This window comes from Bombyx mandarina, chromosome 22 (assembly GCF_030267445.1).
Source record: "Bombyx mandarina strain Sakado chromosome 22, ASM3026744v2".
Classification (NCBI taxonomy): Eukaryota; Metazoa; Arthropoda; class Insecta; order Lepidoptera; family Bombycidae; genus Bombyx; species Bombyx mandarina.
In genome coordinates, this window is record NC_143228.1 from 9,313,927 (window position 1) to 9,336,269 (window position 22,343).

The 22,343-nt window shown below is 38.3% G+C and overlaps 2 protein-coding genes and 1 pseudogene across 2 annotated transcripts in view; 2 read left to right on the forward strand and 1 right to left on the reverse strand.

Moving 5' to 3' along the window:
- ppk23 (amiloride-sensitive sodium channel pickpocket 23) lies at nt 1-10,159 on the forward strand. Its single transcript, XM_028176656.2, has 11 exons — nt 1-324; nt 405-502; nt 578-680; nt 1,048-1,225; nt 1,342-1,487; nt 2,363-2,468; nt 2,552-2,828; nt 3,406-3,544; nt 3,887-3,990; nt 4,670-4,853; nt 5,221-10,159. The coding sequence occupies exons 1-11, from the start codon at nt 134-136 to the stop codon at nt 5,330-5,332; spliced, it is 1,638 nt and encodes a 545-aa protein (XP_028032457.2). The 5' UTR covers nt 1-133; the 3' UTR covers nt 5,333-10,159.
- LOC114244707 (polyamine-transporting ATPase 13A3) overlaps nt 6,008-22,343 on the reverse strand; it is a 24,557-nt gene continuing 8,221 nt past the window's right edge. Inside the window, exons 11-20 of the mRNA XM_089736997.1 lie at nt 21,173-21,286; nt 20,479-20,752; nt 19,724-19,848; nt 18,781-18,904; nt 15,524-15,685; nt 13,197-13,351; nt 12,385-12,608; nt 11,826-11,974; nt 10,880-11,067; nt 6,008-10,203 (exon numbers count right to left, since the gene is read on the reverse strand). Of these exons, the coding sequence (XP_089593123.1) occupies nt 10,075-10,203; nt 10,880-11,067; nt 11,826-11,974; nt 12,385-12,608; nt 13,197-13,351; nt 15,524-15,685; nt 18,781-18,904; nt 19,724-19,848; nt 20,479-20,752; nt 21,173-21,286 (1,644 nt within the window). The 3' untranslated portion in view covers nt 6,008-10,074. The remainder of the gene's footprint in view (nt 10,204-10,879; nt 11,068-11,825; nt 11,975-12,384; nt 12,609-13,196; nt 13,352-15,523; nt 15,686-18,780; nt 18,905-19,723; nt 19,849-20,478; nt 20,753-21,172; nt 21,287-22,343) is intronic.
- Nucleotides 17,440-18,379, forward strand: LOC149500336 (uncharacterized; annotated as a pseudogene).

Here is a 22,343-nt window from a genome sequence, read left to right on the forward strand (position 1 = left end):
ATCACGCTATGAGTAATCGATCGTTGTGATACAATCTCAGTAGCGTGATGTGTAGTAATGCTGAAGCGACCACGCCAACGCTCCGTAACTTTACTACATTAGTCGATGATTTATTTTGAAAATGTGAAACGATATGAAAGTTTATCCAGAGAATAAAGTAAAACATGGACGTAAAAGTAATAGAAAAATTGAGAGAAACGAGGAGGTCAACGGCATATCACTGTTTGCTGCTAGTCTACGACATCAAACAACTGAATTCTTCAATAATTCAACACTACACGGGGTTAGATATATCGCAGAAAAAGACAGACCGTTTTGTGAAAAGTACGTGGACGTATTAAATGAATTTACCGTTTTTTCTATAACTACATTTTAGAAGTTGATTCTGATTTATTTTTTTGTAGGTTTATGTGGTTCAGTTTTACTGCCATAGGAGCAGTAACGACTTGTATTATTATCGTAAGCTTATGGGAAAAGTTTCAAACCAATCCAACGATTACAGGTAAAACTTTGTTTTTGTCGTAGCTCAATAGTATTTAATAGACATTAAAAGTGAATTAGGAAATGGTATTTTCAGGTCTCGATACGGATTTTCACAATTGGGATGTTCCTTTTCCGGCTGTGACAATATGTGATGCTAGTCCTGTCGATGATGAATTACTGCAAGAGTATATCGAAAGGTAAAATGCGTACACTATTAGAAATAACCGATAGGAAATGAGTTTTGATTTTTTTTATTGCTTAGATGGGTGGACGAGCTCACAGCTCACCTGGTGTTAAGTGGTTACTGGAGCCCATAGACATCTACAACGTAAACGCGCCACCCACCTTGAGATAAAAGTTCTAAGGTCTCAAGTATAGTTACAACGGCTGCCCCACCCTTCAAACCAAAACCCATTACTGCTTTACGGCAGAAATATGCGGGTGGGGGTATCTACCCGCACGGACTCACAAGAGGTCCTAACACCAGTAAGATTTTATGTAAGGTAAGTACGTATCGCAAAAGCCGCGTATTTCAACTCAGGCCTTTTTACTGCGAATTTCCAGTGTTTGGGGTTCCGATCCTCCAGAACGAGCTGCCGAAATGATGCAATGGCTGGCCACATTGAGCTATAGTTCTATAGCAGAACATGCCGCTGAATACTTAGCGGAGCCGGGACTTGTAGGCGAAAATGAAAACAATGTGCCGGAACCCGCTAGAGATTCGAAAGAAGCCGTATTTAAAGTAAGTGAAGAAGAAACAAATGCGACTTAGTCTAGGTACTTGAACCATAGAGACGTCACCTTTTGACCTTGACCACACTTATAGTTCCTACCTACATATTTAATGGATGTCTTCAGGTTGTGCGACATTGCGAAACATTGTTCTACGACTGCGAGTGGAAAGGAGATTCCGAAGAGTGTTGCGATTTGCTTATACCTGTATTCACGGAAATGGGCTTTTGTTATGCTTTTAATTCAAGACACGCGGAGAAAATTTGGCCCTGGTAATGATTAAATGAAGTGATTTTATTTACGAACTAATCGAAGAGTAGGTATATTTTACCAATTTTAAGTCGTCGTAGCCTGAAGGATATTACGCCTGCTGTACTTATAGGTACTGAGCGATTCAACTATGCCCGTGTTCAAATTCGCGGTCCGGTATCTAAATGAAATGAAATACAAATATTCTTAACACATGTTCACGAATGATTTCCGCGATAAAGGAATAGCATTGCCTAATAAAAATCAGACGTATAAAACATATAATTTTCTTTATTACTATACAATTAAAACATTCTCAAGAAGAATAGCGGCATTCGAAGTCGTCGTGGCCTAAAGGATAAGACGTCCGGTGCATTCGTATCGAGCGATGCACCGGTGTTAGAATCCCGCAGGCGGGTACCAATTTTTCTAATGAAATACGTACTTAACAAACGCTCACGATTGACTTCCACGGTGAAGGAATAACATCGTGTAATATAAATCAAACCCGCAAAATTATAATTTGCGTAATTACTGGTGGTAGGACCTCTTGTGAGCCCGCACGGGTGGGTACCACCGCCCCGCCTATTTCTGCCGTGAAGCAGTAATGCGTTTCGGTTTGAAGGGTGGGGCAGCCGTTGTAACAATACTGAGACCTTAGAACTATATCTCAAGGTGTGTGGCGCATTTACGCTGTAGATGTCTATGGGCTCCAGTAACCACTTAACACCAGGTGGGCTGTGAGCTCGTCCACACATCTAAGCAATAAATAAAAAATTAGGTTGTTATGTCTATGGGCTCTGGTGGTCACTTAAAACTGAGTGGGCCATGAGCTTGATCACCCATCTAAGCAATTAATCTATGTAGAATGAATATCATAATTAAAAAATGTTCACAGGCAGTCGCAAGCACAACAAGAACAGTTTATAGAGGCATTTATTCACGAAACTGACGCAAAATGGTCATTTATGTTTAATTCGGACCGCAAAAATACGACGTTCGACGTACGTACAACGCAAAATTGCTTTCATGTTGTTTATTTTCGTCTATTGATTTTATTTATTTTACTTAGTAATTTATCTAACAGATTTATATACATTCGACTGAAGAAATGGCTGGTTTAGAACAAAGCGCTCAGCACTCATGGGATTATCGCGTCGAAAAGGTTTCATTTTCCGTCAAGCATACCTATACAACTGATGATGCTCGCCAATTGTCAATCCGTCAAAGGCGTTGCGTATTCGCCGATGAATTGCACCTGGACACATCGAATATCTACACCTATTCAGCTTGCATGAGACAATGTCGTATGCGAAGAAGTCGTTCGTTTTGTAAATGCGTGCCTCATTTTTATCCAACTATAAGTGAGTTTGGTAATAAGTTATAATCGTTCTTAGTGTAAAAAAAAACACTGTTAGTAGAGAGTCTTGTGAGGCCGCACGTGTAGGTACACCCTGCCTGTATCTGTGTTAAAGGAGTAATGCGTTTCAGTTTGAAGGGTTGGGCAACCGTTGCACTATAAAACTGGGATTTAGAACCCGTGTTTCAAGGTGGGTGGCGGCATTGGCATTGTTCATGCAAATGGGTTCCGACGACCACTTAACACACCCATCTGAGCAATGAAATATAATAAAAAAGTGAATTAACTCGATTCTTAGCTTTTAAACTTTCTAGGCAATTCGACGAGGTCACGAATCAACTCGTATTATGTAGGTAGTTACCAGAGATCGTATCGTAACGTGAATCTATCTAGGGTCAAGAGATTGAAGTCCTCTTTAGTTTATGACTGCTTCATCTAAAGAAACCGGAATGCAGCAGTCACGCTGCTTCGCGTCAAAAATGGGTAGGACGATGGTGCCTACCCGTGCAGACACAACCACGAGTAAGACTCGGGTTTAATTCGTTTTGTTGCGCATAGAAAACAGAAACCTGTTCTTTCAGAGGGATACAAGCAATGTACATTGCGGGAGCTGGAATGCATAGCGAAACACGCAAGCGCTATTACAGATGTGACTAAATGCTCATGTGAGCTGGGCTGTTCCCACACCGTTTACGAAGTTGAAAAATTATCTGAAACTGAGTAAGTGACATCGATAAATTAGTTAAGAGCATTTGCCCAATGATTCGGTCACAATTATTAACGGTTCAGAATTCAAAATGATATTAGAGCTTACATTTACTCTTATGTGTTATTATTAATATTTTTGTATTGAAAACGTACATCATCAATCGATACTAAGAAACAAATAAGAGAAAATCTATTAGCAACCGACGAGAAAATGTTAGATACTTATCTCTATTGTTTTCGTTGAAGGAAAATACCTTTTCAATTTCTGGAATAAGTCCTCAACGGTCTTTGGTATGCATGGGAACTATGAAATAGTTAGTTATTATTAATTATTCTTTATTATGTGTGCAATAGTGCTACGAGAGGGGGCGAAAGCAATTCTTTGGAGACGGAATTTGTATCGTGGCCGATGGTGCGCTATAAGCGCGAAGTGCTCTTTGGATGGGTGGACCTTTTAGGTATGTCTTTTTTAAGTGTGTAGCTATTCGCTGGTAGTCTAAGAGGCTATTCCAGCTACGTCCGGACGGGTAAGGGAGCTGAGAGAATTTCCCGACACTAGCCCTAGAAAGAGCAGTGCTTCGCAGAATCTACCACCGGATCGGATTTGCGACTCACTGAAAAGATCTACCGAGAAAATCAGTGGGCTTTATCTATGGGTTAGTGCGCTCGTTGAACTCTTTCGACGTTGGACGAGGACGCTAACCAGTGCTTGAGGGACTTAAAAGCACCGAGAGTGAATCCGGGGATCTGACAAGACATATTTCGGGCGACGGCGGATTTGCGTTACCCTGTCGCGGTCGGATAAATAATTAGCGGCGGCCACAAGTGCGGTTTTCCTGTCGCGCCGATTTGTCGAAGTAGCGTTCTGAAGCTTCCATAGATACTTACGTATCTGTAGGTACTAGATTTAAATGGCCTTGAAAATCTACATTCCTCACATACCACTGTGCCATGACGGCTATGCTGCAGAAACTGGATTGGTTGACATGGAGAGAGTGAACGTGTGTACGGGCCGCGTGAGCGAACACTACGAGTACACTTGCATGACAAATATTTATTGTATAACTGGCATTCGACCTTTAATAAGTCTTTGTACGAAAAAAAAACCTATGTAAACTAATAATGCGAAAATTTTAGTATCTTTCGGAGGGATCGCTGGTTTGTTCCTCGGTTTCTCGCTGTTGTCCGGGGTCGAGTTGCTGTACTACTTCACGCTAAGGGCGTGTTGCGCAGCGGTACGTGACGCCGACCAGCTGCGGAGAGAACGAGCCGAAAGACTAGCGCAGCCGAAACCGCCACACAATCTTAGTTTGATACCTTGGTAAGATATTTTAATTTTCGAAAAACACCGTCATATGGCTGAATTTCAATAGATGGACGGGGTCAATAGTCTCACGTGACGGGGGGAGGGAGTGTCCGCCATATTGCGGGTTCACGAATTCAAAATTCGTATTCATGGATTATAAATATATTCACAAAGAGCAAACGAATTTGTTATATACACGAATGTTTGCCCCATGAAAAAAATCGAGCCTACGACCCTCGGCCGGTCCGGGGTGTTAAATACTGCACCGCCGAGTCATATAAGCGTAACTGTTTTGTCTTTGCCTAGTTATATATAGATTACCCAAATCGAATTGAGTCACATCGACCTTCCCAAAACTACCAATTAATATTAACATTTATAGGTGGAAAGAACCGCCTATACCCGGAAGCGTACGCCCGATTCTTGTTCGTGCGAAGGATTCCATGCCGCCGCAGTATTCTCCTCCACCGGGTTACACAACGTATTTGCCGTAACAGGTTTATCACACAATCTTGTCTATATCTACATATATAGACAATTTTGTCTATATCTACATATATAGACAATTTTGTCTATATCTACATATATAGACAATTTTGTCTATATAATATATGTACACAGACAAAATTTTAAAAATTTTACTTTATTTATTATTTGTTTTTATTTTTGGTTCGTCACATTCGATCTATTGACATTTATCAGGATGCCACATCTGGACGACCACCGACTGATAAAAGACGTACCTACACAATGACAGATATGAACCTTTCGGTTAGTTTGAAAATCATTTGTAAAATTATTGTCGTGGTAATATAATTTGCTAAGATTTTTAAAACTGTGAAGTATTCGGAGCATGGCCCTTAATACAATACGCGAGATTAATTAATATTTATTTTTAATTAACAATGAAAGTACTATTATAGATGACATTTTCTTCTTTGATTATTTAAATTGAAATATTTAATTCTCTGGATCTTCTCAGCAGGTCGCGATTCCGACGCATTGCACCCTATGTACTGATTATAAACTAGCTTCCGCCATATCAACCAACCAGGTCAAAATATTGTAATATGTGGGTGTTTGTCGCAGTTCCTCCTGCTTTTAAATTGGCGATAAATAATATGACTCTTATTGACATGGAATTACATGAATTAGTAATAAAAATTCAATTATATTAATATTATTTTATTCGATTTCTCTTGGTCACACAACACATTCATCTAAGTCTCGCGACAAGATTACATTGAACTGCATTATCGTAATAAACGACGTAAAAATAGTCAACAAACATACGAAAATAAAAATGTTACAAAAAAAAACCAAAAAAAGGAAATAAACACGAAAATGCAACAATTTACTATGATTACATATAAATTTTTTTTCAAATCATAATCTGTCAAAAAAAGTTTGGACCTCTTTCAAACAATTACACGTAATATGTAAATTGGTATCGACTAACAATCGAGTTATTATTTCATTACGAAGTTTGACTCGTAAATTGCTCAACTAGATCATCAGAAACCAATAAATTAAACTAACTAGGACTTAATGCTTACATGATGTAATTTTTTTTTTTAATACATACATATTTTATCACCTTGTCGGGGTGTTCGTTCTAAACTTTACCTTCAGTTTTATTGACAACCGACCGAACGGTAGCAATTAATTTAACTTAATTAAACTATCAATCTTCTACAATATTCTACCTACATCATTCATTCGTTCTAATTTCAACTTTGGCTAAATAATACGTTCGTTAACTTCGACTCATAATTCGAATTGTTTTACGTGAAAAATCTACCCAGTTCATTAAAATATTAAAACTGTTGTATACACATTAATATTACGTTTATAATTGAATTATTGACGGTACGTACTTTTCAGGTGTTAATAAATAAGGATTCGTTTAAATAGTATTTCGAAATTGTTTAAAGTACGAATTCCGCACATGGTTTAGTGACGAGCGATTATGACGGAAAATCGATTTTAATGCAATCGTTTACAATCGAATAATATCGGCGACTTATTGATTTGAAATGATTAAAAGGGACCATTGTATTATTACGATCGATCCGCTAACAGTCGCTTAAGTGCTTATAGAATTTCATCTATTGAACGAATCTCTCTAAATAGCACTGTTTATTCGAAATTATTACATGCACTTTACCTTATGTTTGGCACTAAGATATTATTAATTACGAAAATAACGTAAATCACGCACAAGATGGTTTACCTGTTGTCCTAGGTGGGCGGTGGAAAGCGAACAATAGCTATGCTACGCAGTGCGACTAATTTCGATAAAACACGTGATTTTTGTGTCACATGTTTCGACCTATTTTCACAAATGAACAAAGAGTTGTTACTATCCTAATATCCCTGCTAAATCTGATTCAATTAGTAAAAATTCACTATACTGTATATTTAATAAAAAATAATTTTATTATAAATCTATTGAAAAATATTCAATAGATTATTTTTCAAACATCGGTCAAACTGTATCGCTTCGGTTTGTCGCTTACGTAGGACAAGGCCTTACATTATATTAATTAAGTGTTGACAGGCAAGAATAAATTTTAATGTAAATTAGTAGTAGTGAACGTTTTATGTAAATTTTAATAATAAAAATTTATTAAAATAAATTGAGGTTTCTTTTTTAATTCGCCATATTCGAAATAAAACGGAAGAAAACGTCAGTGAAAAGTTTGCAAATATTTAGAAGACACGGTTAGTATGATGTAATGATTTTACAAAGTAAATGATTCTCAGATTATATAATTGATCAATAAAAATTAGATCATTCAAGATTTACCTGCGTTACGGGTAACGCAAGCATAAATACATAAGGAAAAAGACACGTACAACTCAGAACCTAAACAATTATCGATAATAAAGACACTAACCGAGAATCGAATGTGGAATATGTTTAGGAAAAATAAAAATATTGGCCGATGTAGCTAAAGTTAAATTGTTGGGAACCATTACGGTTTATAAAAACTTGTAAAATTTAATTGCATTAAGTACGAACCCTATGTAGTTTTTTTTTCTTTCGTTTCATGTTTTTAACAATTCAATTTAGTATTTAATAAGTACGGAATACGATTCATATAAGTGTAAGTACAATTTATTAAGAAATGCAAATACATTGCTTGGGCCGTTTTTTTGAAATTCGACCTTCAATGTAGCTATCTTAAGTAACTATTAATCCATTGAATCGCTCGCCGGATCGTCTCAGTGGGTCGTGATTCTGATCCGGTGATAGATTCTGCGTAGTACTACTCTTGCTAGGGGCAGTGTTAGCAAATTCTCTAAAGTTGACCCCGTGAGCCAGCGAATAAGTAGAGAAAAATAAAAAAAGTAACTACTGCTTTATTAATTAAGCAATAACTAAAGGGTAAGTGAGGTATCGAAATATCGATTTTCAATAAATTGGCATTATTTTTATCACAGCACGAAATAAATAAATTATTAAGCACCAAAACGTAAAAAAAAATACACGAAGAAATAAAAATAGAAACAACCGAGATACAGATTAAAAAATAAATAGTATAACGAAACGTGTAAGTGAGTCGGCTATTATCAAAGCCGGCAATGTGACTTTTGGACAATTATTGGTAAATCAGAAAAACGAATTATTGACTTTGTATTCCATAGGCAGTCACAAAACTCATCTGAACGATATCTTATGAGTATTAACCTTTATTTAATGCAGGTTTTGAACCGTATTCTTTGAAGGAGACGATTATATTCAAATCAATCTGTATTGACATATCAATAACATTTTTTTGTCCAAATGCACAGATTGCCACCTTTGATAATAGACGACTCAAGTACTCGATAAAGTATACACAATACCGTCTAAGTACTTCACATGTACACACGACACCCATAGGTAACTCTAGTTTTGTGATAGGTCCGCTTACGACCCCGAAATAACACTTCTAGGAATGAATTTAACATTTCATCTTATTAAATACACGTTATCCTATGAATTAGATTAATACGGACGCCGGATCGACGCCATCATTGACTACAAATTATTGAGAACTGAATTCCATGATACATTACTAGTTATGGCAGATTTACACGGAGTCAGTTACAGGCGTCAGCGCTGGGTTCGAGATCCGACAATATTCACATTCGGCGTCTCGTGTTGCCAGTTAGTCCAGTCATTATAGGGGGTTGATCTCGGAAAATCGACATACCCAGTATATTACCACAAATTAAAACTTGTATTTTGGCATCCTGCACCTCATTCTCAAAATTCATATATAATTGGATGGTCGCAAGTTTTAAAGTCAGGGGTCGAAGGTCACAAAATCGATTATTTTTTACAATTTTTGCAAATATCTCGGTTTCTATGGGTTTTATGCAATTTATTATCAATATTGCAGAGAATTAAATTCTCCACAACTTTTCTCTTTAATAATTTTTTTACCTTGAACTCAACGTTTGTGACCTTTGCCCCTGATTTTAAAACTTGCTACTATTATCATTTGTGAATTTTGAGAATGCCAAAATACAAGTTTTTACGTGGTAATATATTTTCTCTCCTACCTAAGCCGAAAGTTCGGTTTTCCTCCCGCTGTACAGGGAAGACGTGTAACTTTTCCTCCCTGGGTACTGACAAGTGCGCATGCGCGTTAGTGTCTACGTTCGCTCTCACGCACCTAAAATTCTCCGCCATTGTTGTGCTTGGGTAATTTGCAATATTGTGTTTAGTGTAAAAGTGTAATAAACAAAAGGCAATAAAATTTAATAGTGAAGTATTAAGCCAAGATGAGTTCATCAGACAGTTCTTATTCAATTAGTAGTAGTTTATTTAAAAAATAAAAAACAGAAATAATTTTTTTAAAGAGTATGCTCGGTACTCCACGAACTTTCGGCCTGGTAGGAAAAAAAAATGTATGTGCACCGCGGGAAAAAAGTAGGACATCCCATCCCGCAAGTTAGCCAATTTTACACGCGGGAGGAAATGTCCTATTTTTCTCCCTTGGTGCACAATGTACTATTACGTGGTACGTCGATTTGACGAGATATTCACTTAATTTGGCCTAAAATGACTGGACTAATTAACGCTGACGCTCTTCTAATATTTATAGTGGAAATATTTAATTAGAGTCAGTAGCTGACTCTGTGTAGATCTGCCTTTAACGCGTTGTGGACCGCGCGAGGGCGGGCGCGCCGGGTGCTAGCTGCGGACGAGTCCGGGGCAGGCGGTCGGCGCGGGCGGCGCCAGTCAGCACACGTGCGCGGGCGGCGCCCACAGCGGACACGCGCCCTCCACTGACGCGTCCTCCTTGTCCCGGCACCGTCTCCGGATCAACTTCGACAGCTTCGAGAATTTTTCTGAATTCGACAACGTCATCTGTAACACGATTAAGGTAATTAATTAGGTTAGATTTTTTTTTATCAGCATGTTTCATAGGATTATAAATAACTAGCGACCCGCCCTCGCTTCGCTTCGGAAACTGTAATTGATTATTGATTTCTCCACAATTTATGGATGTTATTATACATATAAACCTTCCTCTTCAATCACTCTATCTATTAAAAAAAACCGTATCAAAATCCGTTGCGTAGTTTTAAAGATTTAAGCAATCATAGGGATATAGGGACAGAGAAAGCGACTTTGTTTTATACTATGTAGTGATATGTGAGGAAAGGTGCTCTTCCATTTCAAGATGGTTAACATCATTATGGTAATTTAGGTTAGAAAATTTTATCAGAATTTATTTCGTAGGATTATAAATAATATGTGGCGAAAGATGCTTTTCCAATTCAAGATGGTTAACATCATTAAGGTAATTTAGGTTAGAAAATTTTAGCAGCATTTGTTTCGTAGGATTATAAATAATATGTGGCGAAAGGTGCTTTTCCAATTCAAGATGGTTAACATCATTAAGGTAATTTAGGTTAGAAAATTTTAGCAGCATTTGTTTCGCGGGATTTAAAATAATATTATGTTACAAAGAATGCTTTTCAAACACGTTTACGGAAATTTAAAATCGAATTATCAATAGACTAATAAAGTGTATACTCACTTCTATAGTAAAAGCCAAGATCAGATGTATGAAGGGTATCAACATTAGATAAGTACGGAAAGTTTTTTGGTCCGGATCTGTGGGGTCCAACATTTTAATGTCCATAAAATGCGCGAGCCACGACCAGGGGCACATCAACAGCAGTATCACGAATGAGGTTTGCGTCACCAGCGATAGCACCATCGAATCTGAAATATTAAGTGTATTTGCATCACGGGATCTTAGGAACAGGCATGCCGTGGACATGAACACAGAGCACTATTTCGGTAGGCAGTGGCTTGGCTCTGCCTCTGGCAGTGCTGAAGTCTATGGGCAACGGTAACCACTCACCATCAGGTGGGCCGTATGCTCGTCTGCCTACAAGGGCAATAAATAAAAATTATGATCGAGACTTTTACACAATGTTTTGAAGCAGGTACTGGGTTTGACATTACTACTGCGTTCAGCTTAGTGATATATACATAAATATCATGTTTTGACATTCAACATGTGATATTATAACATTTTAGTGGATTTAAATTGAATTTGTATGCGTTTTGGAGTAACTTTCTGAACTGTACCTCTGTACAACGCAAGTTTGCTTAGAGGTTGATTTCGATCAGTAAAAATGTTCATAGTTAGTGTGACCAACAGGACGATTGTACATACAAACAAACATAAAACATTTTGAACGGGTACAGCTAAGCGCAATTAAATATTCGTTTTAAAATTTTTCATAATTTGTACCTCATTTAATAATGTAAAATTGACTTTTTATTGTTTGTTCCTATTATATACGTTCGTTTATGTGATAGAAATGAAACTAAAATTATTATTGGCATTTCATTTGTTAGGGCTTCCGGCATGGTACCATTAGAGTGTTATATGCAACTATGTATTTATAGTATAGTATATACTATACTAAAAACTAGTATATATTATAGTGATAAGGATTATGTTGACTCACAGTTAGCGTAAAAGCGTTCTCGGAACGGCCAGCCGTTGGCGTAAACACAGGCCATGATCAAGTACTGAAACGAGGTCGTGATGAATATTACTGTGTTGTCCCAGCACATTATATTTTCTATGTTCGGTCCACCTTCGATGGATTTGAACCTGTGAACAAAACGTCACCGGGAATTTATGTCTCTTCTATTTATCTATATCAATCCTCCTCCTCCTTGCGTCGCGTTTCTCAGTGCTGAAGGTCGTGACCTTTAGGGAGTATTTTTGTTTGGATTATGTACAGTGGATAGCGACATTGATGCTGGAGTCCAATGTCGTCTTAATTTGATCGGACCAGCGCATGGGACTACGCCTCCTAGGCCTCTTTCCTTACACTTGGCCAGTGATCAGTAGTCTTTCGAGATATTCACCCTTTTTCCTTTATATCTATATCAATAGCATTGTAATTTTCGGACAAGTAGTTCCTGAGATTAGCGCGATCAAACAAACAAACTCTTCAGCTATATATATTAGTATAGAGTATAGATCAGAATAAATAGAAATGGGTCAATTGAAGTTACCAAGGTTGGCCGTGGAGAACGTAGATGGCCGAGATCTGGACCATGAGCACGAGGAGCACCTGCAGCAGCAGCTGCGCCAGGCTGACGGGCGACACCAGCGACACGGGCGGCAGCGCGGCCGTGAGGCGCGGGCCCGGACATGCGCGGCCCAGGGACAGCGCCAGCAGCGTCGTCAGCACCAGGTCGATGTACAGGAACTGATTGTTGCCCAGGGTCGAATGGTGCTACCACGATCAATAGAAGACGGTGAACGTTTTCCCCTTTTAGGGTTGCCTTTTAAGTCTAAATTTTTTTTATTGCTTAGACGGTAGGACGAGCTCACAGCCCACCTGGTGTTAGACGTCTACAAGGTAAATGCACCTCCGACCTTGAGATATAAGTTCTAAGGTCTCAAATATAGTTGAAACGGCTGCCCCACTCTTCAAACCGAAACGCATTACTGCTTCACGGCAGAAATAGGCAGGGTGGTGGTACCTACCCGTACGGACTCACAAGAGGTCCTACCACCAGTAAATTTGGTTAGATAGACATGGTTCACGTTACAAAATTCATTGAGAATTTTTTACTTGACAAAAAATAGTTTGGTCATCCTATCACACCATACTAATACTTTTTTGTGTTACTGGGCTTCCTGAAGCAAATACCTTGGCCACTCCAGTAATAAATAGTATAGTATTGTAACTAGGGTCATTGACCACTTGACTAACGAGGTGGCCGTATATGATCTACCAGTTAATCTAAGCTTTATTATACCCGTATAACAGTTAATCTCATTATTTGGTGTTAAGGTGAACGAATGAAATAATGCATACCTTGTATAGAATAAGAATTGAGAAGAACTGTATCAGCGAGTACAGAGCCATGTACTTAAATATTGCAAATGAAGTGCTGAGTGCACAACGTCCCTCTAGAACTAGCAGTTTGACACACGTGATGTTTTGCTCTTGAGACGTGAACGGTGCCGCCACTGTAACAAAGTAGATAATGTCTTTAAAGAATTATATAATGATAAAACAATACAGCATTATTTATTTCTTGTTCTCCCAACGGATTTTTTACCGACTTCAAAAAACGGATCTTTTGATTCTTTGTTTAATTGAAAATTGGTGTTTCTCATGTGGTTCCATTAAAATTTTATTATTATCTGATTTGTAGTTTGTAAGTTATCCTTAATAAGGCATATTTATTTGACTTCGATTGCACGGATGATATTCTCATTTTATTGTATTGCAAAATGTTTTCTTTTTGTTAAAATTTTATTTTATTGTATAGTAACTATTGACGAATTTTAGCGTTATCAATATATTAATGTAGGAAACACACAACGCGTTTTCCTATCTTTCCAAGTGAAAATATCAATAACAACATCCATGAAAAATAATAATAAATAAAATAATTATGTATAAATTATTGTTTAATATGCGTGTACACTTACGCTTAATATATATGTCACTGTATGTGGTCGCATTTAGAGCGCTGAGCAAATAGTAGTAATGTATAGTAACCGGCAAACTTCTTGAGCAAATGACCTTGACTGCGCAGAACCGAATTTTAGATCGTAGACAAAAAAGAAGACCGAACCGACCGAGTTATAAACTACACCGATGAGCCCTATGTCGACTCATCACGATGATAGCGAGTCGGGTGATGAAAACAGTGATGATGATGATGGTCAAGATTATGATAACGAAAAAAAAATTACAAATACCAGCTTCGCTTCAACTGAACCAAGACCTGGCAACAGCTCTAGTTTTTACTTAATAGAAGGAATATCTATTTTACCCCAAGATTAAATTATTAAAATTATTAACCTATATTTTATTTTACGCAGAGCAAATAATGTTTTTGCACGTGAGTGTACCATGCGCGAACTTACCCCCACTACGCCAACAAATGCTCAAGAAGTTTGCCGGCTATTATACAGTAATAATGATTCATTAAAATTACAAATATCATGTTTTTAATTACAATGGCGAATGTGGTTCGGCATTTTTTAACGTTTCCTACAAGAGTTATTAAATATGTGAATATGATGTTTACATCTACTGAATTATTAAGTTATATTAAATTGTTACCTGTATATTATTACTCTATAGAATCTTTATTCTTTTTTTTATTGCCCTTGTAGGCGGACGAGCATACGGCCCACCTGATGGTGAGTGGCCAATGGACTTCAGTAATGCCAGGGGCAAAGCCAGGCCGCTGTTTACCGTTAAGCACTCTCCATAAGCCTCGTTTGAAGAGGGACATGTCATAGCGCTCGGGAAGCACCGTGGAGGGGAGCTCATTCCAAAGTCGGATAGATCGTGGCAAAAAAAAACTCTGGAAACGCACTGTGGATGAACGCAGTGGCTCCAGGTAATATGGATAAACTCTACTCCGGTGGCCGGCGGTACGATGGTAAAAACGAGATGAAGGTATCATTTCGAACAGTTCCTCAGAGCACTCCCCATGGAATATACGGTACAAAATACAGAGGGAACCGAAGTCCCTCCGCAGACCCAGAGGTTCCAAAGGATCCGTGAGAAAGGGATTATCGACAATCCGAACGGCCCTTTTCTGTATGGAGTCAAATGGAAGAAGCTGGTATTTAGGAGTCCCGGCCCAGAGATGGGAGCAATACTCCACGCGAGGCCGGACTTGTGCTTTATAAAGCAAATGCCTTTGTCCAGGTGTGTTGGACGCCAACTTGGCTTTGTCTTACAAATGACTCTGAAATTTGACATCGCTCGAGACGTCGACCCCAAGTATCCCGATACTCTCGGAAGGTTGGAGGAATACTCCTCGGAATTGCGGCGCCATGACAAAGGGGTCCTTCTTTGTTCAGAATAATTACATTTTTTTATTATAACAGTACGTTACTATTTTCCATCTTCCTTTTTTTCTTTTCTTTCTGTCAGCTTTATTCGTTTTTTTTCTTTTTCTATAACGGAACTTATACTCTTGTGAGTCCGCACGGGTAGGTACCACCACTCTGCCTACTTCTGCCGTGAAGCAGTAATGCAACTATACTGAGACCTTAGAACTCATATCGCAAGGTGGGTGGCGGCATTTACGTTGTAGATATCCATGGGCTCCGGTAACCATATGGGCTGTGAGCTCGTCCACCAATCTATGCAATAAATAAAAAAGTACGTACCGGAAGCGTCGGCTTCGGAGAGCGATATTCCGACGTGCGCGGCTTTGAGGGCGCCGCAGTCGTTGGCGCCGTCCCCGCACATGCCCACCGTCAGCTCCTCGTCCTGCAGCGCCGTTATCAGCTGCGTCTTCTGGTCCGGACCGAAGCGACCGAACACCATACCTGCGCGCGCAACATTTAACATTACCCTCATAAAGCTGGTATATCTTTATATATATACATAACTAGCTGTACCCGTCCGCTTCGCTGGGCATTTAAAATTAACATTATTATTTCTCACCCCCACAAACATTCTCATTATTAACGCCCCCGCAACTGGTGTAGGGAGTCCAACACTCATATAAATATTAGCCTATCCATTAAGTACATAAGTAGTATTTTCTACATTTTTTACACAGTATTTTCTACATGGATACCAAGTTTCAAGTTAACGTATGCATGGTTCAGTAGTTATAACGGAACATACGTAAAAACCACTGTAGATTTATATATTAGTATAGAATAGGTATAGATTCTACTGTACGATGTCACTGAAGTCCTCCTAAACGGCTGGACCGATTTGAATTTTTTTTTTTGTAAGCGTTTGGGTGGCGCCCTAAATGGTTTAGATTCACAAGTCAACCCGGCAGATGGCGCTGCAGTCGTTATCTAGTTTATTTATCTACACTGCAACTAAGCGGCCGGACTGACTTGAATGATTTTTTGTGTATGCTTTCACATGACAACGTCTGCCGAATCCGCTAGTAGTACCTATATAGTTTTTTTATGATTTGTTGTTGATTGTAACGTATCGAACCGTTTTTGCTAATCAGTTTTTTGAATACTAAATTTATCCAATAATTGTTATCTAGAGGTCGAAGTTATAACAAAAAAAGAACATTATACAAATCCATTAAATAAATTAAAAAGTCAATTTATCCTTTTAATTTTTTTTTAATTTGCTTAATGTATAAGAAAGCGGGCTTTGTTTCTAAATAGCCGCACAAACTACACAACTCTGCTAAATATAACGATATTACCTATATTTATACGCTAAAAAAGGCGTAACTTTAACCATAATCTTTCAAAACTGGCTATGTAAAAAAGGCCAACGTGATGTAGCGTGCTTACATATTTCGTAGTTAATAATGACTCATTTTTCTAATTTCTAAATTCTTTCTATTCTATCAGCACATGGACGTCCACTGCTGGACATGGGCCTCCTCCAAGCCTCGCCACAAAGACCGGTCCTGCGCTGCTTTCATCCAGCGGATCCTCAATAGGTCGTCGGCCCACCTTGTGGGAGGCCTACCCACGCTACGTCTTCCAGTACGCGGTCGCCACTCAAGAACCTTCTAGCCCCAACGGCCTACCAGTTTTCGTCACCTACAGATTTATTAACATACAACAATTAACCACATATGACATCACACATTGAAATCAGCGTTGGGTTCGACATTCAAAAAGGATAAAAAATTTACAACTATTAATTTCATTTAGCTATTTAAAATATAATCATTAATATTAAACAACAACAAAAACATGTCGTTTATGATTATCGATAACTTATCTCCAAGTGAAGCATCTAATTGATTCAATTTAAAATACTAAATTTAATATATAAATACAATCAAACAAGGGCCAAAACATCAGACGCGACTTTACCTATGGTGTAAGGTTTGGACGCAGCGGCATTAAGGGTATTTTTAATGAACTTGTTACATTTGTAGCTATTCCATTTTGATCGCGCCCTTACTAGAGGGACTGGAGACGCCTTTGGCTAACTTTTTTTTTTCCCTATCTATTTGCTGGTTGGTTCTAGTGTTGCCGGTGCATGAAAAGTAGTGTCACCTACTATACTGCGTTCCATTCCACGTTACTACACAAAAATATGGAGGAACAATTTCAACTGTTATTTGATAATATGAAGATGGAAATGCAAAAATAAACAGCTGAACTAACTGAATCACTTACTAAAAACTTAATGGATAGAATGGATGAAAAACTTACTCCTATCATTGAAGAAAATGAACAATTAAAACAAAAAGTTAGCGATCTAGAGAAAGAGATGGAATATTTGAAAAGAGAAAAGAAAAGTAACAACATAATTATTTTCGGGCTAGAAGAAAGGGAAAACTCAATATTGGAGCTATTTAATAATGTCAAGATGACATTCAAAGAAGCTCTAAACATAAATATAGAGCAATCCGAAATAAACAAATTATACCGCTTGGGAAAAAATATAGTTCAGAATAAACCAAGGCCGGTGCTATGTTCTTTTATAAACGCTTGGAGAAAAGGTGAAATTATGAAGAATAGAAAGAGCTTAAAGAACATTTATGTATCGGAGGATTACTCGAAGGAAATTTTGGAAAAGAAAAGCACTGCTACCACGGTTGAAGGAAGAGAGAGAAAAAGGAAATATAGCTTTTCTGATTTACGACAAATTAGTAGTAAAAGAATCCAACACTGAAAAAAGGAAAAGGGAACCAACTATCTCACCGTCACCTTCCAAAAGGCAACCCAGAAAATAGCAAACACTATGCTCTGCAAAAGTTAGCAGGATAAATGCCTTTGATGCAATGCGACCTAGATCGAACTCATTTACCAACAAACCTACACTCAATAAAAAATAGCAATTAACCGGTAAACGGAAAATCCAAACAAACTATGAAAACAAATAAACAGAAGAAATACCTCTTCCCCCAAGCCGACTGGTCCTCGTGGGGGATAAAGACCACAACCCTCCAACAATACAAAAAAAAACAACTACAAAAGAAACAACTACAAAGACACAAAAATATACCTCGCAGCCCTTAACGTACTCACGCTGAAGAATGAAGAAAATCTTATAGAATTGAATGACGACATAAGACAAGTGGCAGGCGTCACGTGGAACAGAGTGGCTAAAGAAAGACATGAGTGGAAAAGGTTGGAGGAAGCCTTTGTCGATTGGCAAACAGATCTGCAGAAAATAAGAAAAATTCAAATAATAGGCTAGATTAAGGTTTAAATAAAATTCAAGTTTTCTATATATGATATTTAGTCATATAGTTGTAATATGGATCTGAATAAAAGGCTATATTATTATTATTATTTGCTGGTAACGCCAAAACGTGTAGGTGAGCTCACGGTCTCAAGCTGAGAGAATTTACTAACACTAGTCATAAGCAAGAGCGGTGCTTCGCAGAATCTACCACCGGACCGAAATCGCGACCTACCGAGAAGATCCGACGAGAAACTCAGTGGGCTGAAGCTAACGTAATCTGCTACTGTACCTTTTTTCAATACAGTCGGCATTAAATCTGGATAGTACGTTCGTATTGCTTGCCAAGTCTTCCCTTCCAAAGCTATGACATATGAGTCCATCGGTAGCTTTGGTGGTCCGCTCTCTCCGACGACCTGTAATTTTTAAAAGAATTCACGATTTATTTACGGTCATTCGTAACTCGCCTTTTAGGCCAACTTAGTTGCGTAATTACTGGCGGTAGGACCTCTTGTGAGTCAGCGCGGGTAGGTACCACCACCCTGCCTATTTCTGCCGTGAAGCAGTAATGCGTTTCGGTTTGAAGGGTGGGGCAGCCGTTGTAACTATACTTGAGACTTTAGAACTTATATCTCAAGGTGGGTGGCGCATTTACGTTGTAGATGTCTATGGGCTCCAGTAACCATTTAACACCAGGTGGGATGTGAGCTCGTCCAACCATCTAAGCAATAAATAAATTAAAATTTGTTGTCATAAAGGGAATCTAGGTAAATTTCAATTTCAATTCAATGAGAAAAACCGAGAAGCCATATATATCCTTCGATTCCTCTACGCTCGTGCGCTTTCACGAAATTCCAAAATAATATGATGCCATTATTGTGCTTTAGCATCTGATAACTGAAAAAGTAGTACAATACTATCTACCTTTGTTCCAAAGCAAATACATATTGAGAACTTTTACGATAGGAAAGTGTTTATTTAAAAAAAAGTACTTTATTTACCACACATGATTAACGTACTTAATAATGAGCATTTACATTTAAAAATAACGGCAGCCGTACCGTAAGGATGAAGAGATCGGACTGTCGCAGGCAGAAGGGTTTACTAGGCGGAAGGGATATCTAGTACTAATAAATGCTGAGGGACGAAATTTAGAACGGATGAGGGAAGCAAGAGTAGGAACTGCTAACATCTGTAACGGGTCGCAAACTATTTTTGAACTAGATCATACTTACTTCCATAGTGAGTGGGGGCTGAGCGTCATTCGCTTGTGGCACTGCAGTTATCAACACTATCTTCTGTTGCGGTTGCACCATGAAGCATCCGCGGGCCACTGACATAGCCGTCATTATGTTATCTCCTGCAATCGAAAATAATTCAGGTGAATATGTATCATTGTAAATTATATTCATTTCCCGAACAATTGTCACTTACGAGTATAAATAGTATTTAAAAAAATCATTTTATTGAAAAAACTCCATTGTACAAATATGGTATGTTAAATTAATAAAAATTCGTATGTTTATATGTTTGTCCTCTATGCGTTCCTAAGCTATTCATTAGTGTGTGAAGGAATTTGTTAAAGTTATAATTGGCAGTCCAAGAAAGGTGAAAAAGGTCATAGTACTGTGAATGCGCGTGGGACGCGGGTACTTTGAAGAAATCAGAGAGTAACGGAGTTTCCAATTCTAACCATACTGAGACCTTAAAACTTCTTAATAAAAAAATGTTTGGGTTACCTTCCTCGACTCCAGCGTATAATTCGAATGAATGTGTTGAATTGTTTAAACATATTCGCTCTGACATTAAAAAAAAACATGGCTTCATGGTACTTGGGAGTGTGGCCTTTAGATTAGATCAGGGCATATCTGTTTTAGAAGTTAAATCAACAAAATATTGCATTACGGATATTAAGTATACCAAGTATGTTCGACGATTCTAATTTATTTTACTGTTTATTACACATTAGGTATTATGGGTAAATACAGACCTGTGACCATGACCAGCCTCATGTTGGCCATGTGTAGCTCCCTTATGATCTGGGTAGTTTCGGTTTTCAGGCTATTTTGCATGACTAGGAAGCCTAGGAAGACCATATCGCATTCGAGGGTATCTCTCTTGATTCTCTGGGCGTCGACCCATTTCATTTTACGGTCAAGCTTCTTGTGAGCGAGCCCGATCACGCGGAAGCCGTTCGATGTGTATTCGTTAAGTACTGTGCTGAAGTTTTCCGGCAGGGTTTCCGGGGCGCACATGCCGGAGATCTGTTCAAACATTAAACGAACATCTTGTTAGGCATGTACATATTATTAACTACAGCCCATATAATTCAGTGTAAGGTTTGAATGGGTGTAAATAAAATTGATATGCATACACATGCACACACATACACACACGAACACACACACAAACACACGCGCGCGCGCGCACACGCACACACACACACATACAGACACACACCATACACACATATATCATACACACGTCATAACAAGCCTTGAGGTCAGAACTGGGCCGTTCTACTAGAAAATAAAGTGAAAAGGTATCCTGAAACTATACATAAAAAAACAATTTTTTCTTGCTTAGATGGTTGGACGAGCTCACGGCCTTTTTGGTGTTAAATTGTTACATTTTTGCGTTATAAAAAATCATTAAAAATTTACGATATTATTACATCGGTTTACCTTCTCGGGCGCTCCCTTAACAAAATACACCATTTGTGGTTGTCCAAGCACTCGGGCGATAACTCCCATGGATTGTTGGGATGAAGAAAAGTGGAACCTCCTTAGAAGACCGATCTAAAAACCATACGTAACAGAAAAATAAGCTATAACTGAGCCACACACTTATCAACATTCTTGCCAGAAACTTGAGGCGGTAAAATTTTTCGTTATTAACCTCAACTCTTTTTTTGCCATTTTACGTAGACCAAAATACGGTCCTCTTAATTCAGAGAGATTGTCGTCGTTCATGGATGTTAATATCCTGTACCAACAGGCAATAAGGTATCTGGTACCTTATATTAGGTGCTAAATATACAATTTCTCAGTGGTCTCTGCACTAAGCGTATCCGCGATTTTAGATACATAAATCATACAGGTCGACAAAAATCAATAATGTTACTCGACAGTCAATTTTGAACTTTCGTTAATGCAGTTTTAAGGTCCTTAATTGAGCCACATATATTAGACAATAATTAAGAATTTTTATTTTAACCAAACTATAGTTATTGTTACGAATCAAAGACTATCATTGATCACCTATTCTTTTTTTAATTTTTATTGCTTTGATGGGTGGACGACCTCACAGACCACATGATGTTAAGTGGTTACTGGAGCCCATAGACATCTATAACGGAAATGCCGCCACCCACCTTGAGATATGAGTTCTAAGGTCTCAGTATAGGTACAACGGCTGCCCCACCCTTCAAACCGAAACACATTATTGTTTCACGGCAGAAATTGGCAGGGTGTTGTTACCTACCCGTGAGTACCCACAAGAGATCCTATCAGCAGTAATTACGCATATTATAATTTTGCGGGTATGATTTTTATTACACGATGTTATTCCTTCATCGTGGACGTCAATCGTGAACATTTGTTAAGTACGTATTACATTAGAAAAATTGGTACCCGCCTGCGGGATTCGAACTCCGGTGCATTTTTAGATACTAATACACCAGACGTCTTATCCTTTAGGCCACGACGACTTCTTCCTATTACACCCTTATCGCAGCGAGAGTTTCTCTAGTACCCGCAACTCATTTAAATCGCGTACAATTAATTCCTAGGCAACTCTCCCCGCGCTATCAACTCACATACGAATCCCTAATGTTCCATCATCGCTATGCATAAA

What these genes read in the sequence shown, in the direction of transcription:
- ppk23 (XM_028176656.2), top strand. Translation starts at nt 134, where the DNA reads ATGAAAGTTTATCCAGAGAATAAAGTAAAACATGGACGTAAAAGTAAT. An exon ending in GAAAAATTATCTGAAACTGA is followed by an intron (nt 3,545 to 3,886) that starts GTAAGTGACATC and finishes TGTGTGCAATAG; the next exon opens with TGCTACGAGAGGGGGCGAAA. An exon ending in TGGATGGGTGGACCTTTTAG is followed by an intron (nt 3,991 to 4,669) that starts GTATGTCTTTTT and finishes CGAAAATTTTAG; the next exon opens with TATCTTTCGGAGGGATCGCT.